This window comes from Siniperca chuatsi, linkage group LG14 (genome assembly GCF_020085105.1).
Source record: "Siniperca chuatsi isolate FFG_IHB_CAS linkage group LG14, ASM2008510v1, whole genome shotgun sequence".
NCBI lineage: Eukaryota > Metazoa > Chordata > Actinopteri > Centrarchiformes > Sinipercidae > Siniperca > Siniperca chuatsi.
Window position 1 is genome coordinate 6144796 of NC_058055.1, and position 21396 is coordinate 6166191.

The 21396-nt window shown below is 38.8% G+C and overlaps 1 protein-coding gene across 4 annotated transcripts in view; it reads right to left on the reverse strand.

The window, feature by feature from the left end:
• Window positions 1-12151: 12151 nt before the first annotated feature.
• spns2 (spinster homolog 2 (Drosophila)) overlaps window positions 12152-21396 on the reverse strand; it is a 61891-nt gene continuing 52646 nt past the window's right edge. Inside the window, exons 12-13 of one of the 4 annotated variants that reach the window (XM_044223612.1) lie at window positions 20255-20291; window positions 12152-15559 (exon numbers count right to left, since the gene is read on the reverse strand). In XM_044223612.1, coding sequence (XP_044079547.1) covers window positions 15545-15559; window positions 20255-20291 — 52 coding nt within the window. In that variant the 3' untranslated portion in view covers window positions 12152-15544. Of the gene's footprint in view, window positions 15560-20244; window positions 20292-21396 lie in introns of all 4 variants that reach the window. The other 3 variants (XM_044223613.1, XR_006380777.1, XR_006380778.1) reach the window with 3 other exon arrangements.

Genomic DNA, 21396 nt, shown 5'->3' on the forward strand with positions numbered 1-21396 from the left:
TGCTTTTCAATAAGCAAGTCAAACAGCATTGCTCACAGTCTAAAAATATCTTCCTGTAGCATCATTTAGTGTATTAAAGCTGCCTTACTGTATGATGGGTGTGAGCTCGTACTGTAAATGACTGCAGCTAGTCCACACCTCAGTCTCACACCCAGTCTGATATATTGTAGGTGCAACCCTAGTCTGACACACACACACACACACACACACACTGTGGAACAGACTTCTTCATGCCTAGATTCATCTGTATTTAAATAGTCAGATGCTTAGCAAATCCTGTCATCCCAACCTTGTTTGTTACCCATTATTCCATTATGGGTTTATTAAATGTTTAATTCATCTGAAAATGAATGTCTTTTTCAATCAGAATTGTGAAAATGTGGTCACATCACTGTTGGATATTCACCAGGTAGTTCTTGTCATTGGTTGCTACGTATCATTTATTCTAAAAACAGTATTAAATGATGAAAAGTACTGTATATTGCAGTTAGTTGACATTTAAGTAAATAACTTTTTAGTTTCAATCAATCAGACTGCAGGAATTAGGAATTAAAACCACAGCCGCGCTCCCAGTCACAAATATTACCTACAGTCCTCTACCAAGAAGCTACATTTCATTCATAACCAATTAGCACATTAATCAATTTTACCTGCATATAGTATGAGTACAGTGCAGACTTTCTCCTACGTGGAAATGAATATTTAATGTTTAGTGCTGGTGGAAGAGAGTTCTGCATGGATTACGCTACGGCCTACATCCCAGTCCCACGTTGGCTGCTGCCTGCCACCGCATCTGATGGATTCACTGGTTGGACTAAAGCTGGGATGAACTGACGGTGAGGGTTCAGTTGTTTGTATGTACAACAGGTTGTGTGTGAAAACCGTTTTCTGACTGTGACTCCCATACACAATTTACTTTATGATGTTTTAAAATGTGGAAATCTTTATCAGAATTAGGAGAGCAGATATAGAATCGCACTAACCCCAAATACCTCTGAGCAGAATTACACCAGTCTCAATGTGTTTAATATATATTAGTTAAACTTGACCTGAACACATTTCTTTTTCTTCAGTGTTGCTGAGAGTCCAAATCATTGTTTACAGATCACATTCAGCTCAGGCCCTCTGGGTGTGAGCATGTTTTGTTGGATTGGCTCCCACTCTCTGTGTACACACCACTGTCCCCAGGCTACAAGGCTGCACAGCATGCTAACATGTTGTGGCATTTTGCCTGCTGCACAGATTTGGGTGCCCTTTCTCCACCAGAGTCAGGCCATGCTAGCATTCTGCATTCTGCAAATGTCCCCATCACAGAACCCTACTCTTCCATCTCTTAATGTGCAAAATTGTTATCACCAGCCAATTTAGTTCTATATGAAACACAGAAATCAGTGAAGGACCTTTTCAAACAGTACTGGCAAAATACCACCTAGAATTTTTAAAATAGTAATAATGTAATTCTAGTGGTAACATTAATATTAATAAATTAATAATAATAGGAATGACAGCTATAGGAATAATAATGTCAGTATTAGTAACAGAGCCAATAACAACAACTGTAGTAGCAGTTGTCGAGCAGGAACACAGGGGCAGCAAGAGACCCACAGCCACAGATCCAGACTCTGCAGGTCCGGAGGCAGAAATACCTGCTGAAAGCAACAGAAGGAGAGGATTAACACATACATTCACTTGTCAACCTGGATTTGACCACAATGAGAGTCCTTTTGAAAATCATATGGTCACAATACCAGTATCAAAGATGCTACCAATATCTATAGGATTTCATTGTTTTTGAGATCATCTCATGATGCGGCTTTTGTTCATATAATATAAACTATATGCAGTCCCAAATATGTGTCTTTTTCACATTTTCAAGTTGTTACATACTGTTACTGTATGTGGGTCAAGTAAGCCTCATTCAGGTGTTTCACGATGACTTTGAATGTGACTGTAAAAGGCAACTAAGCATGGGAACTGATTACACTAGAACTTGTGTTGATTCACACTTGCTTTTCCCTGTTTTCTTCATCTATCTGGACTTTTAAATTACACTTGACTCGTATATATTCATCTAGTACCAACCCCTTTAGAATATTTTCTATGCTCCTATCCTATATTTATTATTGCTTCTCTCTCGCCACATTTTCGTTTTTGATGTCATGTTCCTTAAATAGGATTTTAGGATTTAAACACCATTTGGAATGTTGTGCTCATGAATGGATAGAATTTGAGTCAATTTCCTGAGGTTTCCAAGAAAAAATAAATCTTCGTCCTCTTTCCCTTACTGCCATATGTGAAAGGGCTCAGCCCTTTGCATGTGATTCCTGTGGTAAAATTAGAGAATGAGGTCAATGGAAGTGCATCATACTGTATATTCTTCACATATGGTAGTGAATGTGTATATTCTTTGATGTTGGAAAAACAGTGTTAAGTGACAAAATGTACTCATGCTACATCAGATTTTATACAAAGTAAATTCAGGAATTATTTAAAAAGAAAATACTTGAATTGAATACATACAATTGAATTTGAATACATCATATGAATAATAGCATTAGATGTTGAAATAAATGAGGAAATTGGAATGAACACTTTTGCCAACAGTCTTCTTGTTCTTGTTCTTCTTTCATTGTGATAGGCCTATTCTTTATATTTTGATTTACACGTTTTTGACCACTTTGGGGAAACTAGTCCTTTTCATTTAACTCATCCACACCATTTCACAGCAGTGGGCTGCATTGCCAACTTAAGTTATGAATTCACATGTCATTCCAGTATGATCCAAAAATATATAAACCATTTTGCGGCACAAAAGGAAAATGCACAATTTTTTGGATGGACTGTTCTAAAGGATGAGTGGCAACATGCAGTCAGTTTCAACATCATTGTCTGACAGAATGCAGTGCCTGGTAGGTCACCTGCCATCATGAATAATCCATCAACCCCATTTATCACTCATTTCAGAGTGCTCCCTCAATGACTTTCATTCATTTGTGGTTAATAGCTCCCTGCTCTCATTCCTCTGGTTGCACAAGAGGTGAGGAAAGTGAAAAAAGACAGGTGAGCATGAAAAGAAGCCTGAGAGAGGGAAATCATCTTAGTTAAACTAAGCGTTTGGTAAGGGTAGTGCTTGGATAATATCTGATTCAAATAAAGGTTAAAAGACAGAGACAGTGTTTTTATGTAATGACAGAAGAACTCAAAATGGAAGAACAAGACAATGCTGGTCCTGGATTTATTTTGATGCTTTACTAGCCCTCATTTGTGAGGCATTAAGGTCTTGTTAAAAGGTTTTTTAACTAACCTGGTTTCTGATGACAAATTAGTGATGGATTACTCAGCAAAACTGAGATGATTTAATCTGAATTCACACTGTCGATGTGTAGTTTATGAACATCATGTATGGAAATGACTTTCCATATGCTAATTTTATGACTAATGAATACTCTAAAGCATGACATTGCTCCACTTATAGTAGTAAATTATGTTGTGTTTTCAAACAAGGCTAAGAGTCTACAGCCACAGTAGCGGCTCTGTAAGGCTGTACTTAGGTACAATGTAATGCTAATGTCAGCATGTTAACATGCTTACAAGGAAAATGCTATCATTCTGATATTTAGCAGGTATAACATTTACCATGTTTACCATCTTAGTTTAGTGTGTTAACATGCTAACATTTGCTAATTAGCAAACACAAAGTACAGCTGAGGCTGATAGGAATGTCATTAGTTTTGCACATATTAAGTCGTAAACGAAAGTATTGAACAAATTAAAATTTTGACATGACGATGATGCTAGATGAAAACTTAAGATATCGCCAAAGTGATTACAGTTCATCCTGAGGAGGACAAGAATGTCTGGACCAAATTTCACTGCAATCTATCCAATAGCTGTCGAGACTTTATACTCAAAATCACAAACATCAACCTCATGATGGTGGTAGAGGAAAGGTCAGGGGATCACCATAGTCAGTAGGATTTATCTCCTGGGAACCATAAATGTCTACAAAATTGTGTGCCGATCCAGCCGGTAGATGTTGAGATATTTTACTGGATAACTAAAGACTTTGACCTGCTGGTGGGATCACCAGAGACATTAGGATTAACCCTCTGGGCAACATGATTGACTGTTCAACATTTCATGGCAACTCATCCAATAGTTGTCGAGACATTTCACGAAAGCCCAAAATGTTAACCTCATGGTGGCGCTAGAGAAAAAGTCAAGACAAACCAACTTTGACATGCTGAAGAAAATACTGAGGGTGGTTCCGGACATGGTCTGATGCTTGTCTGACTTGTCTATTTAGGCACAGAGAGGTTTTGCTTTAATGATTCACTGGTTTGAAGTATGGGACTTTGTGCATTGTAGGTATTCAGCTCAGCTAAACTGCATTGTGCTAAGTATTAGAGCATAACTGATTCAGCCCAGTTGGATTGCACTTAATTTCCCAGTGAAGTGCAATATTAGCTGTATGTGTAATGTATTTCTGGATTGAAGCACTTTTAATTACACAGCGCAAAATAATGCAATATCCTGAATTTAATTCTTTATCTATCCCTATTTAATGACGAGAAATGCTGAAATTAATTAACTTGACCTCTTGTTCTCTTGCAGAAGAGTGGTTGCCTGTGTGCATCTAAAATTCTGTGTGTCCTTGTGAATGTGGGCTGTTTGATCTATTAGTGTGCATCAGTGTATTTGTGGCCTCTTGGCTGCACACATTTGTGTAACCTGAAAGAGGCGACTATTTGTTGTGTGTGTACATACTGTATGTATAACATGTAATTTGGTCTTCTGCTTTCATTCACACAGAGCTATTGCCATTCATTGCCTCAGCCTGCACTCTGCATAAAACACACAAGTCATTCACAAACCTTTTTCCCTGGCTCTGCTTCACGTGTGGAACACATGAATGCAGATGCTACTGCGCACACATGGACACATGCATAAATAGCCTTTGGAAGTTTTTCTGAATCAGTTTATGCTGCAGTGGAAACAGTAGTTCTAAATATAGAATCATGTGAGCTAAAAACAGCAACTAAAGCCAACCAACATAATTCACTCTCTGGCGAGTCAAGCATAAACTCATGTTTAATTCAGAAAACTCTGATATTCATAACTCACACTTGCTGCACCCACGACACTGAGCCCACTGCGGCACATAACAAGCACAGTTGCGGTGAAACTATTCCATTGTCAATTTACATTACATCCTCGTTAGTAAGCATGCAAATCAAATTTATTCCTCTTCGCACTGGGGACCTCACTGGCACAGTTTGAAATGAAGCCACTGCTTCAAGGCCTGATGGGAGATGAGGAGTGATCATTAGAACTGGCTGTAGGGTAATGACGTCTTCTGCTGCCGTGGCTCCAATGACAGCAGGCCTGACCATTACTTGCCACTCATGTCTTCTTGAATCGTTTGCATTGGTTCCTTCATTGACATTGCTCAGCCCACCATGAAGCACATCCATTATTCATTCCACATGGGCAGACAGCAAAGAGGAGGAGGACATGTCATGCTTCTTCTGGAACATGTGTCGGCTTCTTTAATGACACAGTAACGCATGCCGAACCATGCATTAATGCAGACTCTGACAGCTGAGGGTTAGTTGGCTCCTCAGGCCTGACCGTCCATTCACACATGAAAGAAGTTATGCTCAAAGAAGAAATGCTCAACAACAGGGAAGGAAGAAGAGAAGTTAAATCTCTCAGCTGTATGATGTTCAATGTGGGCAACAAATCTGGCACCTCTTCTGCTGCTTATGTATTTATTTATTTATGGTTTCCTATCTAAAATCTCTAAATTAGATAATGAACACCATGTCTCTTCTATTAGTAATACTATTCAATCTGCCAATAAGAACATATTTTGTTTGTTGATCACTTTGTTTTGCCATCTACAAAGATGATATGTGGTGTACCTCAAGGATCAGTTCTCCACTTCTGTTCTCACTCTACACACCACCATTAGGACAAATTATATGTTCTACCTTTGGGACATTTTATACAGACATTCATGGTTCCCAGAGGGTGTATCTTACTGACTTTGGTGATCCTCTGACTTACCCTCTAGTGCCACCATGAGGTTGACATTTGTGGTTTTGAGTGAAATATCTTGACAACTATTGGATGGATTGCCATGACATCTGGTTCAGACAGGATGAATTGTAATTGTAACTTTTTGTAAGAACTTTGGTGATCCCTTAACTTTTTATTAAGCGCCATCATCAGGTCAAAATTTGAATACTTTATTTCATGACCAAATACCTACAAAACTAATGATATTCCCATCAGCCTTAGCTCTATTTTGTGTTGAGTGCTAATTAGTAAATGCTAGGTGAAGGTGGTAAGACCCTGCCGTCATTCAAGCATATAGACATCGCGCTGCGGCATGACCCTTCACTACAGCTTGACCTCCTGTCCTCACCTCTTTCTGTCACTCCTTTGTGCAGATCATTGACTATATATTATACATATACAGTCTATGGTGTAGATCAATGGATGAGCAGACAGTTGCTGGCTCACTGCAGCACAGCGCTTCCTATTAGTGCTAGGGGCGGCAATTAACGTGCGTCATATGCCGTGGCGGCAGTGTGTTTTCCACTTTAGGCGTTACTTTTGACTGTGCCTTAAATTTTACGAAAGATCCAAAAGAAGTTTAAGCATCTTTTACTAGTATATTTTTGCTGGTATAAGTTGTTTATTTATTATTGTGAGTTATTTCTTTTTTGTGAACCTATAATAATTTTCTAACGTATCTGTCAAGATATTGCTATTTTACTCCTGTAACCTGTGAATGTTTGAAACCGTCTTTTGGTAAGCAAAGCAGACGGCGTGCTACATAAAAAGGGAGAATGACACAACAAAATGGCAAAAACAGAACTACAGTTTTGAGTCAAAAGTTGGCAGCAACAATAGGCATTCACATATGTTTTTACAGAGCAGTCAGCAAATATTTGGCATTTATCATTTCCTCCACAAATAGTTTGATAAGTTTTTGGCAAGCGAGCTGCATCTCCTTGTCTTCATGTGTAATTTTATATAAAAGAAAAGTATTTTGATTTGACTCATAGGACATAAATCCAACAAAAATACTGCAAACATGAAATAAAAATGTATTTCTTTCTGCATCTGCCATTCACATTTTCCTGGTTTCCTGCATTTCAGAGGTGATGTTTTATTGGCATCAGTGTTGTGTGGTGTGAAGGTTGTTAGCTCCATCGTGTCTTCTTGTAATAACAGTGGTTAAAAACTTGAGCATGTTCCTGCCTCTAGTGAACCTTTAATGAAGCAAAGAGCTATTTTTGCTTTTTCCCCTCAATTGCACTAACAGCCTGGAGAATCATTTGTTGTTTTCTGTTCTCTGTTTCTCCTTTTATTCTCTTGTGTTCAGTTCCGTTGGTAGAAAGAAATATGTGCTACATGGGCCAGTGGATGTCTTAGTTTGTCAGTTTGCATCTTTGTCTTCACATGGTACAGTGTGTACCGAAGTCTTTGCTCATTTCATCAATGTTTCATCTGTGTTTATTCCTGTAGAATAAAAAAAAGAAGTGCTGTGAACTCTAAACTAAGAACAAATAAAATTATATTAGAACTTTTGGTGTAATAGCTCAGCCAGTGGAAAATAGATCCTGGATCTCACATTCACATACAGATGACACTATTTCACATCAGATGAGTCCGGCAACATGACAAATGCCTCGCCAGGTGCAATCGGGGACTTCTATAATGTTTCCACCACACTTGCTTTAGTGAAGGTTACTGCGTTTCTACAGTGTGAAGCAGGTTGGAAAAGTCGGTGGGTGTCAGTAGAGTGAGGTGAGAGATTCACAGTGGAGGTGTGATACTGTAGACTGCAGATACTTCTTTTTCATGTGTACAGCCTTTTCTGTTTGAGATGAATTATCACGTCTCCTATTTTTACCCCGACCTCTGTTTGTGCTGTGCTGGTAACTGCATTAATCATCAGATCAGTCTAATTACATGAATGTCTCTGCCTGCAGCCTAACCTTGTGAAGTACGCTGAAAACGCAGACATTCCTACAGAGAGTATGGTCAGCCATCACATCTGTCTGAAATCCGTTATCCCAGTTCAGGAGGGTGGCACATTTTCAGGAAGTAAATCAAATACTTGTTGAATGTACAAATTCACTGAAGAATGGTGTGAGTCATGTTCCTTGAAAGATTGTTATTTTAATAGTAATAGTAAGTAATAGAGTAATTAAATATGATTGTGGTTGTCACTGCAACATAAACATTGTTGGACTGCCAGAATGCTTTGAAGGTAGGAAAACACTATAGGTTTGAGTTGTATACTCTGCCGTGCATTATAGCTGGATTGTTGTTTTTTTAAATGAACACAATGACCAAAAAGATGACAGTTTCATCTATTGATACAAATATTACATGTTCTTACTCATGTAAGCTTTAACAGTACTGGCAGTCCATGAAAGTTGTAGTGTGTCCATTTCACAAAACACATGAACACATTCAAAGTAATAATGTCATTTTCAAGTTTAACATGTGTATAGTTTAAATGTTGCTTTTGATCTGAAGGTATTACAAATAGAATGTATTTTTTTATTAACTAAAAGCTGACTCTCTTCTTCATGAGCTAAGTAAATTTCAAAATATCAGGTCACTGTGATTCAAAATGCACGGTAACATTTAAAAAATGGATGGCCTAAACAATGCTGCTTTTAAAACCTAAATTTACCCTGCGTGTTGTACAAAGTTTGTCCTCTGTGAGTTTAAGTGGCAAAGTGCAAATGGAAATTCCAGTGCTCGCTAGAATGGCTCCCCTTTTCCTGTCTACGCCCCAGTGTTTCCTGCCTGCTGCATGACTAGGTGTGTTGACTTTGAGATTGGAGCGTCTGACTTTGGGGTACGTATTGGTCTGACTGTGGGAAAGGGTGTTGGTTTCTCTGGGTCATCCACCAACCAAACAGTAATTCTCCACTTTGAGCTTCCTATGGCTCCTATATAATCTTCCCCTCTTCAAACTGAGGGCAGGTCACATACAAGGATCTGTTTAAAATGTAGTTCTGCCTAATTAAAGGCCTCACAGCCAACATCTTCTTTTGTCAAAATGCAGTGTATACTTACTCTTTGTGTTTGTGCAGCCCTGTCATAGACAAGTCCATTAGTGCTATTTGCTGCCATGTTAGGTAACTCTGCCCTTTCTAATGAACGCCAGCACACAGAGGGGCTTTAGCTGTGAACTTCCTCACTTCCTGTGAAGGTAAATAATCTTTTTTTTTTTAAATGCATCCACAGCACGGATGGAGCCCTGTATCATGTCTGTGGCATGTCAGTGCGTCTGTAAACCACTCCTGTGACTGCAAAATTACTTTACAAACTGAGCCTCACAGAGACCTGCCTGACTGCACCTGAACAATACAGTAGTTCTCTCTCAGACTAACTCCAGCCTTCTCTCACTGTGATAAAAATCAAGTCTTTGTAAGCCTCTGCAAAGACGAGGAGAGGACTGAAAATGTTATCTAGTTCTCAAAAGTGGTGTGTATTTTAAAATAAAAGAGTCTATGCATTAATGTGATACATTTGCCCTGACTCATCCCTGTGTATCTTCACTGTGATGGAGCTGAACAAGTGTATAAACTCAGTTCTGACAACAATAGATAACTTGGTAACACTTTTCAAACTGAGACAGCTCTTCTCAAAGTCAACAATAACCTTTTAATGAACGCAGACGCAGGCATGTGTTCAATTCTTGTGCTGCTAGACGTAAGTGCATTCTTCTAGATGGACTGAGGCACTCGGTGGGCATATCTGGCACTGCACTAGACTGGTTCTCATCATACAGTATTTGTCCAATAGGAAATTCTGTGTCGCCATTAATAACTACACGTCATCCTTTTCCCATATCAAGTACGGTGTGCCTCAAGGTTAAATTCTGGGACCAATACTGTTCTCCTTTTATATGCTGCCCTTGGGTGATGTCATCCACAGACATGGTAATTGTTTTCATTATTATGCAGATGACACACAGATGTACCTCCCTGTCAAGCCCACTGACCCTAGTACACTGAGTTCTCTGCATGACTGCAATTGGATGTCGATACATTTTCTTCAGCTCAACTCCAATAAAACTGAAATCCTTGTTATTGGGCCCCAACACATCACTAAACAAATACTGCCATCTAATGGCTACCTGTCACAACATATCAAGCCTGTTGCAAGAAATATTGGTGTCCTGATTGAAAGCAATTTGTGTTTTGATCAACATATCACTAAGCTTGTCCAATCATGTTTTTATCACCTCAGAAATATTGCAAAAATCCAATCTATTTTAAATCTCAGTGATGCAGAAACTGTTGTGCATGCTTTTATCTCCTCACGCCTTGATTATTTTAAGTCTATTCACTTGTCTTAATCAAACAACTTTGAAACGACTGCAGACTGTACAGAACTCAGCTACTAAGCTTTTAACCAGGACCAAGAGGTACGATCACATCACACCTGTTTTAGCCTCTTTACATCGGCTCCCTGTTTGTTTTAGGATTGATTTTAAGATCTTATTGATTACTTTTAAGGCTCTTCATGGCCTGGCTCCAGATTATAATTTAGACCTTTTAATCCCTTATGAACCTTCACGTAGTTTGAGATCTTCGGGCAGGGATCTTCTGAAAACTAAGGGGGACAGAGCTTTTGCCATCAGGGCCCCGAGGCTCTGGAACAACTTGCCTGAAGAAATTAGACTGTCTGAGTCAATGTCTTTCTTTCTTCTTTTAAGTCTCTTCTCAAAACACATTTTATCGGAAAGCATATCCTGATCTTACCTGAGCTGTCTGTTTATTTTATTGTTTTTTAATGTATTTTATCATTCACTGTGGTATTTTATTGATCTCTCTGTGAATCACTTTGTACTTTGTTTTGATAAGTGCCCTATAAATAAAGTTTTATTATTATTATTTACAATTAGATACACAAAATACTGGCTAGTTACTAAGAAGGTTTAAAAGCTTTACTGTGAATCTAGTTTGCCTGCTGACAGTCATAACTTTGTTACTAACTAATAAAAAACAGACTTAGGAGATAATAGGTTAATGAAAGATTAGTTAATGATTAGGTCATAGATATTTGTGAATCAACATACTGACCACTTTCTTCATGAGTCGCTTCTGATTAACTCTGAAACAGCTGCTGAGCAGCACAAAACTAATAACTAATTATTTAATTAATTACTAATTACTTCAACATTAATTACTCTTTTCGGGCCCAATCAAGAAAAGTGGTGTATCATACTAAGAAGTTAGTAAGTAATCCCTCATCACGTCATGATTAGCTTACCATTTTGTACCCTTTTTGTGCCCCTTCAAGTAAAGCATAATCCTACAAGATTAATAAGTAGCTACTTAGTTTTACCAGGAAATGTACAATTACTTCCAGAGACAGCAGGAGTCTCAAAAAATGTTTTAATTATTATATTCAGAGCATACATTCATATTCACATTCATGTCATACACTATGCAGTTACACTAGATGCAAACCACTTGTGATTGCAGATGATTCCTGCTCATCACTGAATGCAACTGGAAATTAACATAACCCAGCAGTGAACTAAATCTACTCATGAATCATGGTTCTTGACCTGTAATGAAACAGTTTGGAAAAACCTGCACCTGAAACTGGACCTAGGAAAACAAAGAGGGATAAGTGGTGTCTATTTTTCAGGTATCAGCAACACTAATGCTTCAGAATATGGAATGTGGATGTATATCAAATAAATAAAAAATGTGGATATTATCAAATATGTGCTCAGAAAATGATGAAAACTTTTTTTCAGAATCCCACTGTCTCTGGTTTGTAATTAAGGAACTTACATGTGGGCGTAGCACAGACATGTACTGTACAGTACGTGGTGCATAACAGCATATAGATCAATCTAAGGATCATCTCAGTTATGTAACACTGAAGACACTTCTGTGGTGTGAAAACTAGCATTTTTTTCAAATTACCACTGGCCAGACTTCTCTTTTCTCTGAAGTGAAGCAAGCTCTATATGAAAGTCTCCTAAAATAAATCGGGGGAAAGTAATTAAGTAAAAAATAATTTCTTAATGGAGACACTCATTTGGATGTGATGAATGTCTGATAAAATAAAAAGAAACAGAGACAACACGGTGGTATGAAGTGATTAAATAGGTTTATTTGATTTACAGACATGTACATTTTCTATCAACCCCCCAAGGGAGCATCACAGTTCAGTTCTAGAATAATATCCTTTAATTTCTCTGACACTTCTCGTATTGACTTGCTCTAAAAATAAAAATAACCTCTGTTTTCTGCTCAACATCAGAAAAAGGTTTCTTTATACATGATTCTTGTATGACAAGAAATAGCACATTCTCAATACATCACTTCAGTGATTATTAACATAGAATTACTCGATACAATGGACTTATACTCCTAAAGGCTTGGTGCTAAAGCAACTAAATTTGGCAAAGTGAAACTCAATTCATGACCCATGTGACCAGAGCCAACGTCCCTTCTGACGATAGATGACAATATGTCAGCACTTACTGTGAGCATGAAGTGACAGTCCTCTGTGGCAGAGGCTGTTAAGTTGATGCTAGGCTATGGTTCAAATAAATCCCTGAACATTAAGTGTGCAAAATGGTTTGATCAGTTCTTAAAAAAAGAAAAAAAACATTTACAAGAGCTACAAAAATGAATGCAAAAGTATTGCACGCCAAACATGAGACTAATACGTTGTCTTAAAACCATCACATTGCAGTTCCTTTTGTGTGTAGTATGTGTGAGATGTCCAATTCATGATCACAGTAAACAGTATGAATCTTAGTGATGTAAAAAGGTATTGTGTTGTTTCATTGTGATACAAAAGGATGAACAAATAGGTATTTCTAAACCCAACGACATACAGCAAAGTGTAGTATACTCAAACATTAAACTTCCCTTTATAGATTATTCTTCATTATTGTAACAAACAAATAAATACATTGCATCCAAGCCATCATTTACAATATATTAAAGTTGCTGCGTGATATAGCTATATATATATATATATATCTATTGTAGTTAAAAAAACCTCATTTGGTAACATATATAAAAAAAGAAAATCAACAAAAGGAAGGTAAGAAGCTTAGTTCATTAAGAAGATGTAGGTGTGTAAACACGTCAGGTTGGACAGAATCACATTCAGAGAGCTCCACGCAGTTGGAGAGAAGCTAAAGCTAATGATCTGGCAACAAGGACACAGCCCACACAGCACCCCACACACAGCCAGTGAGTCATGCTCACACATCAATGCTACAAGAACCACCTCAATGTCTCCCTTTATTCCTCTGCTAAGATCAATCCATCCTCCTACTCCTTCTGTGTTTTCTCAGAGGTCTGCAAAGTGCTTTTTTTCCCTTTATGCACAAGTTTTAAAACCTTTGACTCCATTAGAGGGTTTAAGGTTTGAGTAAAATTATATCCACCAGGTAATATACTACAAAACAATCCTTCAAGGTAGCTTATAATTAAGCTTTTGCCTACAGCTTTGTATATACAAGCAACTAGCTATAGCACACGTTTTTCTTCTTTGTGGGATTTGGCATTCAATTTGGATAATTACAAATACGATACTGTAATTAATACAGAGTGATGAAATCAAATCCAGGTTTTGTCATTTGTGTATGTCTGTTTCATATGTATTAGGTAGGGGGATTCTGTTTTTCAACTCCTGCAGTGACATCTGAGGACATGCTGGTCTGGTTTCAAAGGGGGATTCCTCGCTTATCTGTTATCACTGATAAGAGCTCGCAATCAGTCTAACCTGGGCCCGAAGGATTTCCTTTTCCTGTCTGGGATTTTGATTTCCTTCAGTAATAAACTGATGACTGTGACTTCAGCTCTTCTCAAAGGTCCTTTCTTCTAATCGTGGAATGGGATATCTACAATTGCAAGGGGAAAAGTTCTCTATTCACAATGCCTGTTATTGTAACCAGTGTGGACTGGACTGGACTCCATCATTAAAAGGGACTCCCTCTCTGTGTGGGTGTTGTGTCCAGAAATTCTAAACCAACCAAAGAGCTAAGCCTTTAAGGGGAAACCTGGCTCACTGATAAGGCAGTGTGGATAAAAAGGTTGGGTTCCTTAAAAATGTTCGTATTGCTTCTCATGTACACAAAAAACACAGGTGTTACTCCTTAAAAATCAAAAGAGTAGCATTGCATTTACTTTTGGGAAAAGCATGTACATTATAAATTATAAAATATATAATCCAGTGTCCGCTTTAGATTGCATCATCATCCTTCTGAAACAATCATAGGCAGTAACCTCCAGTTTCAAATCCAACATACATCACACAGAAAGAAAGAATAAAAAATAAAAAAAATCACAAGAAACCTTGTGAAAAATAATGTGCAGAAATCTCTCAACTCTGTCATGTTCTCTGGCACGGTCTACGCTGAATTAAGTGCTAAAAGCTTAAAATAAAAACACATGTGGGGGTCAAAAGAAACAGCTGTTGACTTTTAAGGCTGATTCACTGACCTGTAGACAGTAACACTTTTTGGCTCTTGGTTGACGGCTATGTTTACATGCACAGACAAACTTTTGATCGATTATGAGAATACTGCATTCATCATGTAAACACTGTATTTACGTTAGAAGTTCATGTTGTTAATACTGCGATTAACATGTGCAGAGTAATCTGATATTAGTCTCAATATTGGAGGCTTGTTTGAGAATGATATTCCTGCTGCACATTTGAACAAGTTGCATCAGTTGCTCCACATAACTTGAATTTTACAGCTTCTGCCTGTTTACAGGCTCCATTTGTTGAAAGCCATAGCAGAATGAATTGTGGAAAATTTGCCTGGGAGCAACAGAAACACAATGGAGCTTTAGGACTGCAGTTTACAAATGATGCTGCTTCTACTGTCTAGCAAATATAAACAGCTTATCATACTAATTTCATGGCAAAAGCTGAATTACAGTGTGCATGTAAACATAGTCAGTGACGGTCATGACTGTTGTTGGGGGTCAGTGCAAAGTCTGAAGGAATGTAATGACGCTATGGCACTTGGTGCAGATTGACAGCCGATGTTGCAGACAGACACATACGAGACAGACCGTTGGACAGACAGGCAGACAGACAGACAGGGCAGGTTCATGGTCAGCATTCAGTAGTATGGCATCAGGAGTTGGAGGGGTCAGGGGGGATTTTGCCACCCCACCTCCTCCCTGGAAGGTTCAGTGGACACCAGCTGGTCGGCCGGCTTCAGCGCACTGCTGTGCACCTTCTCACCGGCCTGTGATTTAAAGGCGTTTCAAAGAGGGGCAAGACGCTCCCTCGTTCCAGTTCTGAGCAGCCTCCACGAGTGTGTAAAAAGGAAGAGCAGCAGGAGCCAGGAAGAAGAGGAGGAGGAGGAGGAGGAGGAGGAGGACGATCGTGGCGATGACGATGGTGAAGAGAACATGGGCGTGGTTTTAAAGAAATGGATCAGCTGCCCTTGGTCTTTATCTCCATTTTGTCATCCTAATTGATTTTGGTTGCTCCTTCAGATGGCTCATCATTTGGTTGTCACCTGAAAAGAGAGCGAGAGAGAGAGAGAGAGAGAGAGAGAGAGAGGGGAGGAAATAGTGCGGTTAGAGTCTGGCCTCACTGCAGGACATTCTCATGTAATTAATGTCGAGGTCGAAAGCTCCTGGGCCATCTGTTAGGACCTTCCTGATAACGCCTGCACACCAGGACCAGCCTGTGACCTAAATATTTCCCTGCAAACAGCATACCAACACATAACAGTTTGTTTAATGCATCCCAAAATCTGTACAACAGCAAACTATAAGCCACAGTCACACACCGCTGTCTCGCCAGATGTGCAGATTTGGGCTTTACATTAGATGTTGATGTTACTATGTTTCTGCCTCAGTGTATATACCAAATATGTTAAACATATACACAAAGATTAATGAAGGAAAGAGTTTGCTGATGTAAAATGAGGCTTTCAGCAAGCTATTGCGAGAAAGCAGACTGCATAAGTTGATTTAAAAAATACTACATGACTGATTTGGAAAATGTTACTTGGAGTTAAATGTTAAATTACCTCTAACTAAACTTTTGATGTAAAAGTGCTATTGCTGGCTACAGTGTGCCAGCGGTGGAAGACGTATCCAGATCTTTTACTCAAGTAAAAGTAGAAATACAGAAATGTAAACTCTTCAGTACTCAAAAGTACAGCTGTATTATCAGCAAAATGTACTTTAAAGTATTTGTTATGCAGTGAATGGCTGATGTCAGTGTTAAATTATTTTATATTAGATTATTATATTATCAGTAGTGATGCAAAAAACTGATCATATTTTATATGTTGATTTTTTTTAATGTAAAATATTAATCTTCAAAGTAAATAGTAACTATAGGTGTCAAGTAAATGTAGTGGAGTAAAAAGTACAATACATCCCTGAACTGTAGTGGAGTAGAGGTAGAAAGTAGCATAAAATGGAAATACTCAAGTAAAGTACAAGTAACTCAAAATTGTACTAAAGTACTAGAGTAAATGTTCTTAGTTACTTTCCACCACTGCACTGTGCCTCATTTTCATGAAATTAATGGTTTTGCATACTCTCTATCACAAGAAAGGGACATTTCCGCAATGTTCCGAGCCAGTGTCTCGCACCCTCGAACACACATATACACACCCACAGACCCACAGACATGTGCATACATAGACATATACAGACACACTCACACACAACAATGGCACATCAGACAAACAAAGGTAATAGAAAACAATGTGTTTTGGTTCTGTAGATGCAGATCCAATCCTCTCTGGGATGAACAATTTTCCTCAATTATTAGTGTCAGTTGTTGCTGTAATCTCTGTGAATTGTTTATGAGCCAAACATGAAATTAAATCGTTCAAATGCCAGCGTGACATAGAGATAATTAGAGTTGTGAATGCTTTGATATGTGCAAGATTGGCCTGCCTCCTCGCAGCTTCACTATTACTGTGTGGTCACTGTTGGCTTCTCAAGCAAAGGGGAGGTCTGATTGGTCTGGCAAGCGAATAAACTCTAATCAAACCGACTTGTAGTGGATTTTGGCTGGGAGGACGCATCATGACTGAACTCGGCCGGGCTGACGTTGCTGGCTTCTCATTCGAGGACGGATGGAGAAAGCAGTGAATGGTCCAGTAAATGAGACCGAATATACATTTCTGTTAAGGAAAGCACTGCTTCTTCCTTTTCACATATTCATTGGATTATGAAAGAGGAAGATCTGAAAGTTGGTTGAAAGGTCGCATCAGAGCCTGGCTGTACACTGTGTATGTGTGTGTGTGTGGGGCCATGAACCCACTCAGCACTGCTGGCTGAGGCTTTTGTTGAATGATAAGAGTGTGAAGATGGAAAGTATGTGCCTGCAGCTGTATAAACACTTTTAACAGTTAAAGTTTGGACAGCAGTGACTAAATCAGAGTTTTGCCTTGTGATGTGAATTTCCTCCAGGAATATTATGGGATTGTAGTTACTGAATAAATGAGTGTGAAGCTCCGCTGTCAGACCTCACACTGATCTTTTGACAGCCCCCAGCTTGGGGATGTCCTCTAGTTATTGTGCGGTGTTGGGTGAATCTGGTCAGCAGAGGCCGGTTCCTCCTGCAGAGGAAGTTAATTGGATCTCAGTGTATCTGATCTCTGTCTGGGATTGCATCACCAGAGATTAATAGCTTGCGATGTATAACAGCTTAGGCAATTACTGCTTCTCTTCATCCTCATTTATTCAGCAGTCGTGTGTCTTTTCTCTCCTCCTCTAAATTCCTCTCCTTCACTTCCACTCCTCGTCAGAGCCAAACACTCTGAAATATAATATAATGTTGTACCACTGGGAACAGTGGTCAGAGTGAGTGTGAACACTTGTCATCAGAGAGTGGTTGAACTGTGAACTCTATTGATCTGTGAGTCAGACCCAAGGGGGAAACATTGCCTGTCACTGACTGGATTATCCTCCAAAACAAATGTAGAAAATCAATCACCACAGACCGGTGCATTGGTGGTTCACTTTAGAATAGAAATGATCAGTTCGCAGGCATATTCAACTCTGACTTCATGTAGCTGTAATCACTGTTCTCTATAATTAGCCCCTTTTGACAGCAGGGGAGAACACGCTTTAGCTGCTGTGTGTGACAGAGAACGGATGAAACCCTCAGGCACAAACTGAAACCTGATATGAGTGGCAGCCATGTGTGAGCCTTTCATGTCACCTATCATTAGCTGTGCATGCTAATGTCACCCCGCCAATGGTAATGACACTGCAGTAATTACAGTAAAAGACCATACTGGCAGTTTTGTATATTGTAGTCCATTAACTACAAATTGTGTATCCTTGATATTTCTGCAAACCATTTTCCAAAGCATACCACAACTTTTTAGATTGATTTCCTGCCTTCAAGACAGCCATTGCCTCCCATTCATCAGTGCGCAATGCAAATCAACTTGCAGAGCTTCCGAAGTTGATGGGTAATCCATCATACTATTGCTCTTTTTTTTGTTAGGCTATGTATGAAGTGTTCGGAACACCCTCATTATTGGCCCATTCAACGACACTTTGACACTGCCGATTGGAAATTAGTTTGATAAGTAATATCTAATAACAATACATGAGACAAAAATTCACACTATCCTTTTCACAGCATCCATTGTGAAATGTTTGTTTATTGTTTGTCTTCTGAGACAGAATCTCCTGCATTATTATCTACAGAGTAGTTTTTAATCTTTTTTGTTTATTCTTGTTTGTTTTAATGTGTTGCATGGGAGGGGAGGCTACGACTGCATTTCATCATCCAATTCCATATAGTAATACAATACAACATTGCACAATGAGACAATAAAACTGGACCTTGAACCTTGAATGCAATGCTTTCATCAGCTGATGCTCAAATGTCAGATAATGCCCAAAGAAGGAACATTTTTTTTACAGTGGTTGTAACTGACTTATAGATCACCAGGCCAGACCACCAGGATGCCCCTGGAAGTAGATTTTTTATTCTAAAGTAAAATGAATTTAAACTATTTATTGTCCGGAAGGTAAGGGTAAATCTGAAATTGTAAATGAAGGCTTGAGAAAACAGTCAGCAATGATATAAAGTGTTTTTGTAGTTAATGGAGTCATCCTGTCTTCCGCCTGCAAAAATTTGCACCTTCATACAATTTTTCCACCAAATCGACTGTAGCCTTCAAATACTGCAGGGAGATGCAACTGGCAGATCTCACTGCTTCCTGAGCTGAACTCTAACCATTCTGTAAGAAATCCTACACATCTCGATTTCCTCGTTTTCACAAGTTGGTGCAATTTTATCATGAAAACCTCTAATCAGAGCAGTTGTCAGCGAGCTTATGATCAAACCTTTGTTGACATATTTTATTCCTTGCACATCAAGAAATAAACTGATTTGCATTTTTTTAGGAAAGCTAACGCAAAATTTGATTTGTTTGTCATACAATCTGACCATCTACATTTAACACTCAAGATACACACAGATCATTATTGGGATGTGGTAATAATAAACCCAGCAGTTTACACATTCATGACCCTTTTTTTGCACTCTGTGTACATATAGTATTTTGACGAATATTTAGAGGACAAATAAACCCAGACAGGGTTACAAAGAAATGATTAGGGGTAAAAGGGGTAGACCTTGACCCTTTGGCTAAACAGGATAACCTTTACAAATAAGTCACAACAGATTGCTTGTCCTTCTAATCAGTGAGTCAGAGTTTAATCTTGTTATTCTTTGCCGGCAACTACAGTAGCTCCCCATTGTCCTACGGTGCAGAGTTGGCTGGTGTGCTGCCAATTATTGTCTTTTCTTTTCTCAGTTAATAATTAGAGGTTTTGCACCATGTGTGTGCGTCTGATAAAGGCAGGAAGGAGGGAAGGCAGCTTAGGTCTTGATAAGATGCCAGATAGTTGGTCAAATAACTACCACTCCAAGAATGGCTAGACACTTCCTGAGTACAATGTGACGGGAAACAGATCATAGATCAATCATTTGTGTATCATCTTGTGTATCACCTCCTGCGTTTACACTGTCAAAAAGCTTGTTTTCAGAAGAAAGGAGCTCTAAACGATGTCAGATAATCAGAAGAGAGCCCTATAAATGTTAATGTTCCAAGACCGTTTCTTTGGTATCAACCACTTAAACTGCTCGTAGAACTGCTGATGTGAAAAACACTAAAGTGTAAAAGCGTCTTTAGGACAAAAGGCAATTTACCTCGTCATACCTTGACTGAAGAGGGTGGTCGGGTCAGCTGGCTCAACCTGAGGACAGAATAGAGGGATACTTTTAGAAATTAAGGAAAATTCCAGACAAATCTTCTCAAACTACATTCATTTGTTATTCTCTTTTTCTGAATAATCTCTATTTTTCCACCAATTTTTTCCCAATTTTACTCACTACATGCTAACTGTCTTCCTTGGTCTTTCGATCATTACTATCTGATTCTCTGATCCTTCAGGCTGCAGGCTCAGCCTGCCTTAACCCACAGTGAACCTGTACTTTCAAGGTGCACTGGCATGGCAGATGAGACAGATCTACTCTCACATATCACTAAGTGTAAATGTGGACTGGGTGCATGTGTGGAGGGGGGACACGCACTGAACCTGAGCTATAAATGGCAACCCTGCAGCCAAAAAAGCTAACAACCTAGAAATAATACAGCAGTCTTTAAGGCTGGAAATAGAAAGGTGCGCTCCAGTGAGTAACTCGTTCGGCTCCGCTTCTTTTATAAATAGCGCTGAGTATCTGAGGACACACTCAAAGGGGGGGGGGGAAATCTGCAAAGCGCTCTGTAAAGTCAGGGGAAATTTATAAACTGCAGGCTTTATAGCGTGAATGGAATCTATAAATATCAGTCATGAAACAACCCTAGTTGTACAAAGTTGTGGATGTTGTCATCTTTCTTGGTCCCCGAGGTGCTGTTTGCAGCTTGTTACATAAGAGCTGCTGCTGTTTTGAGATTTTTCTTCATTGGGATGTTTAGTACAAATCTGTACAGTTAATCTGTACAGAGGTGGGCCTTGGGTATACTATGTGAGGTATGCAACAGTATGTTTGCTTTGGATGTAATCTGACAAGCTGGTGTATGATTAACCCATCTTTAGGTGAGGCATAAAAGCAGAGGTGGAGGTGAACTATTCTGACAGCACAGTTCTTGGTAGATACAGATGGACATTTATTCATGTAAAAGTAGGAGAATAATGCATTTGACATTAAATAAGGCTCAAAGTGTGTTCTCAGTGTAATGACCTGACATCAAATATCATACACTTGCACTGGATACCTGAATGTAGTTCAGGAAAAAGTTTGGTACCACTTTCTAATAAGGCAGATTATTAACATTTATAACTGCAGACTTGCTGTTTA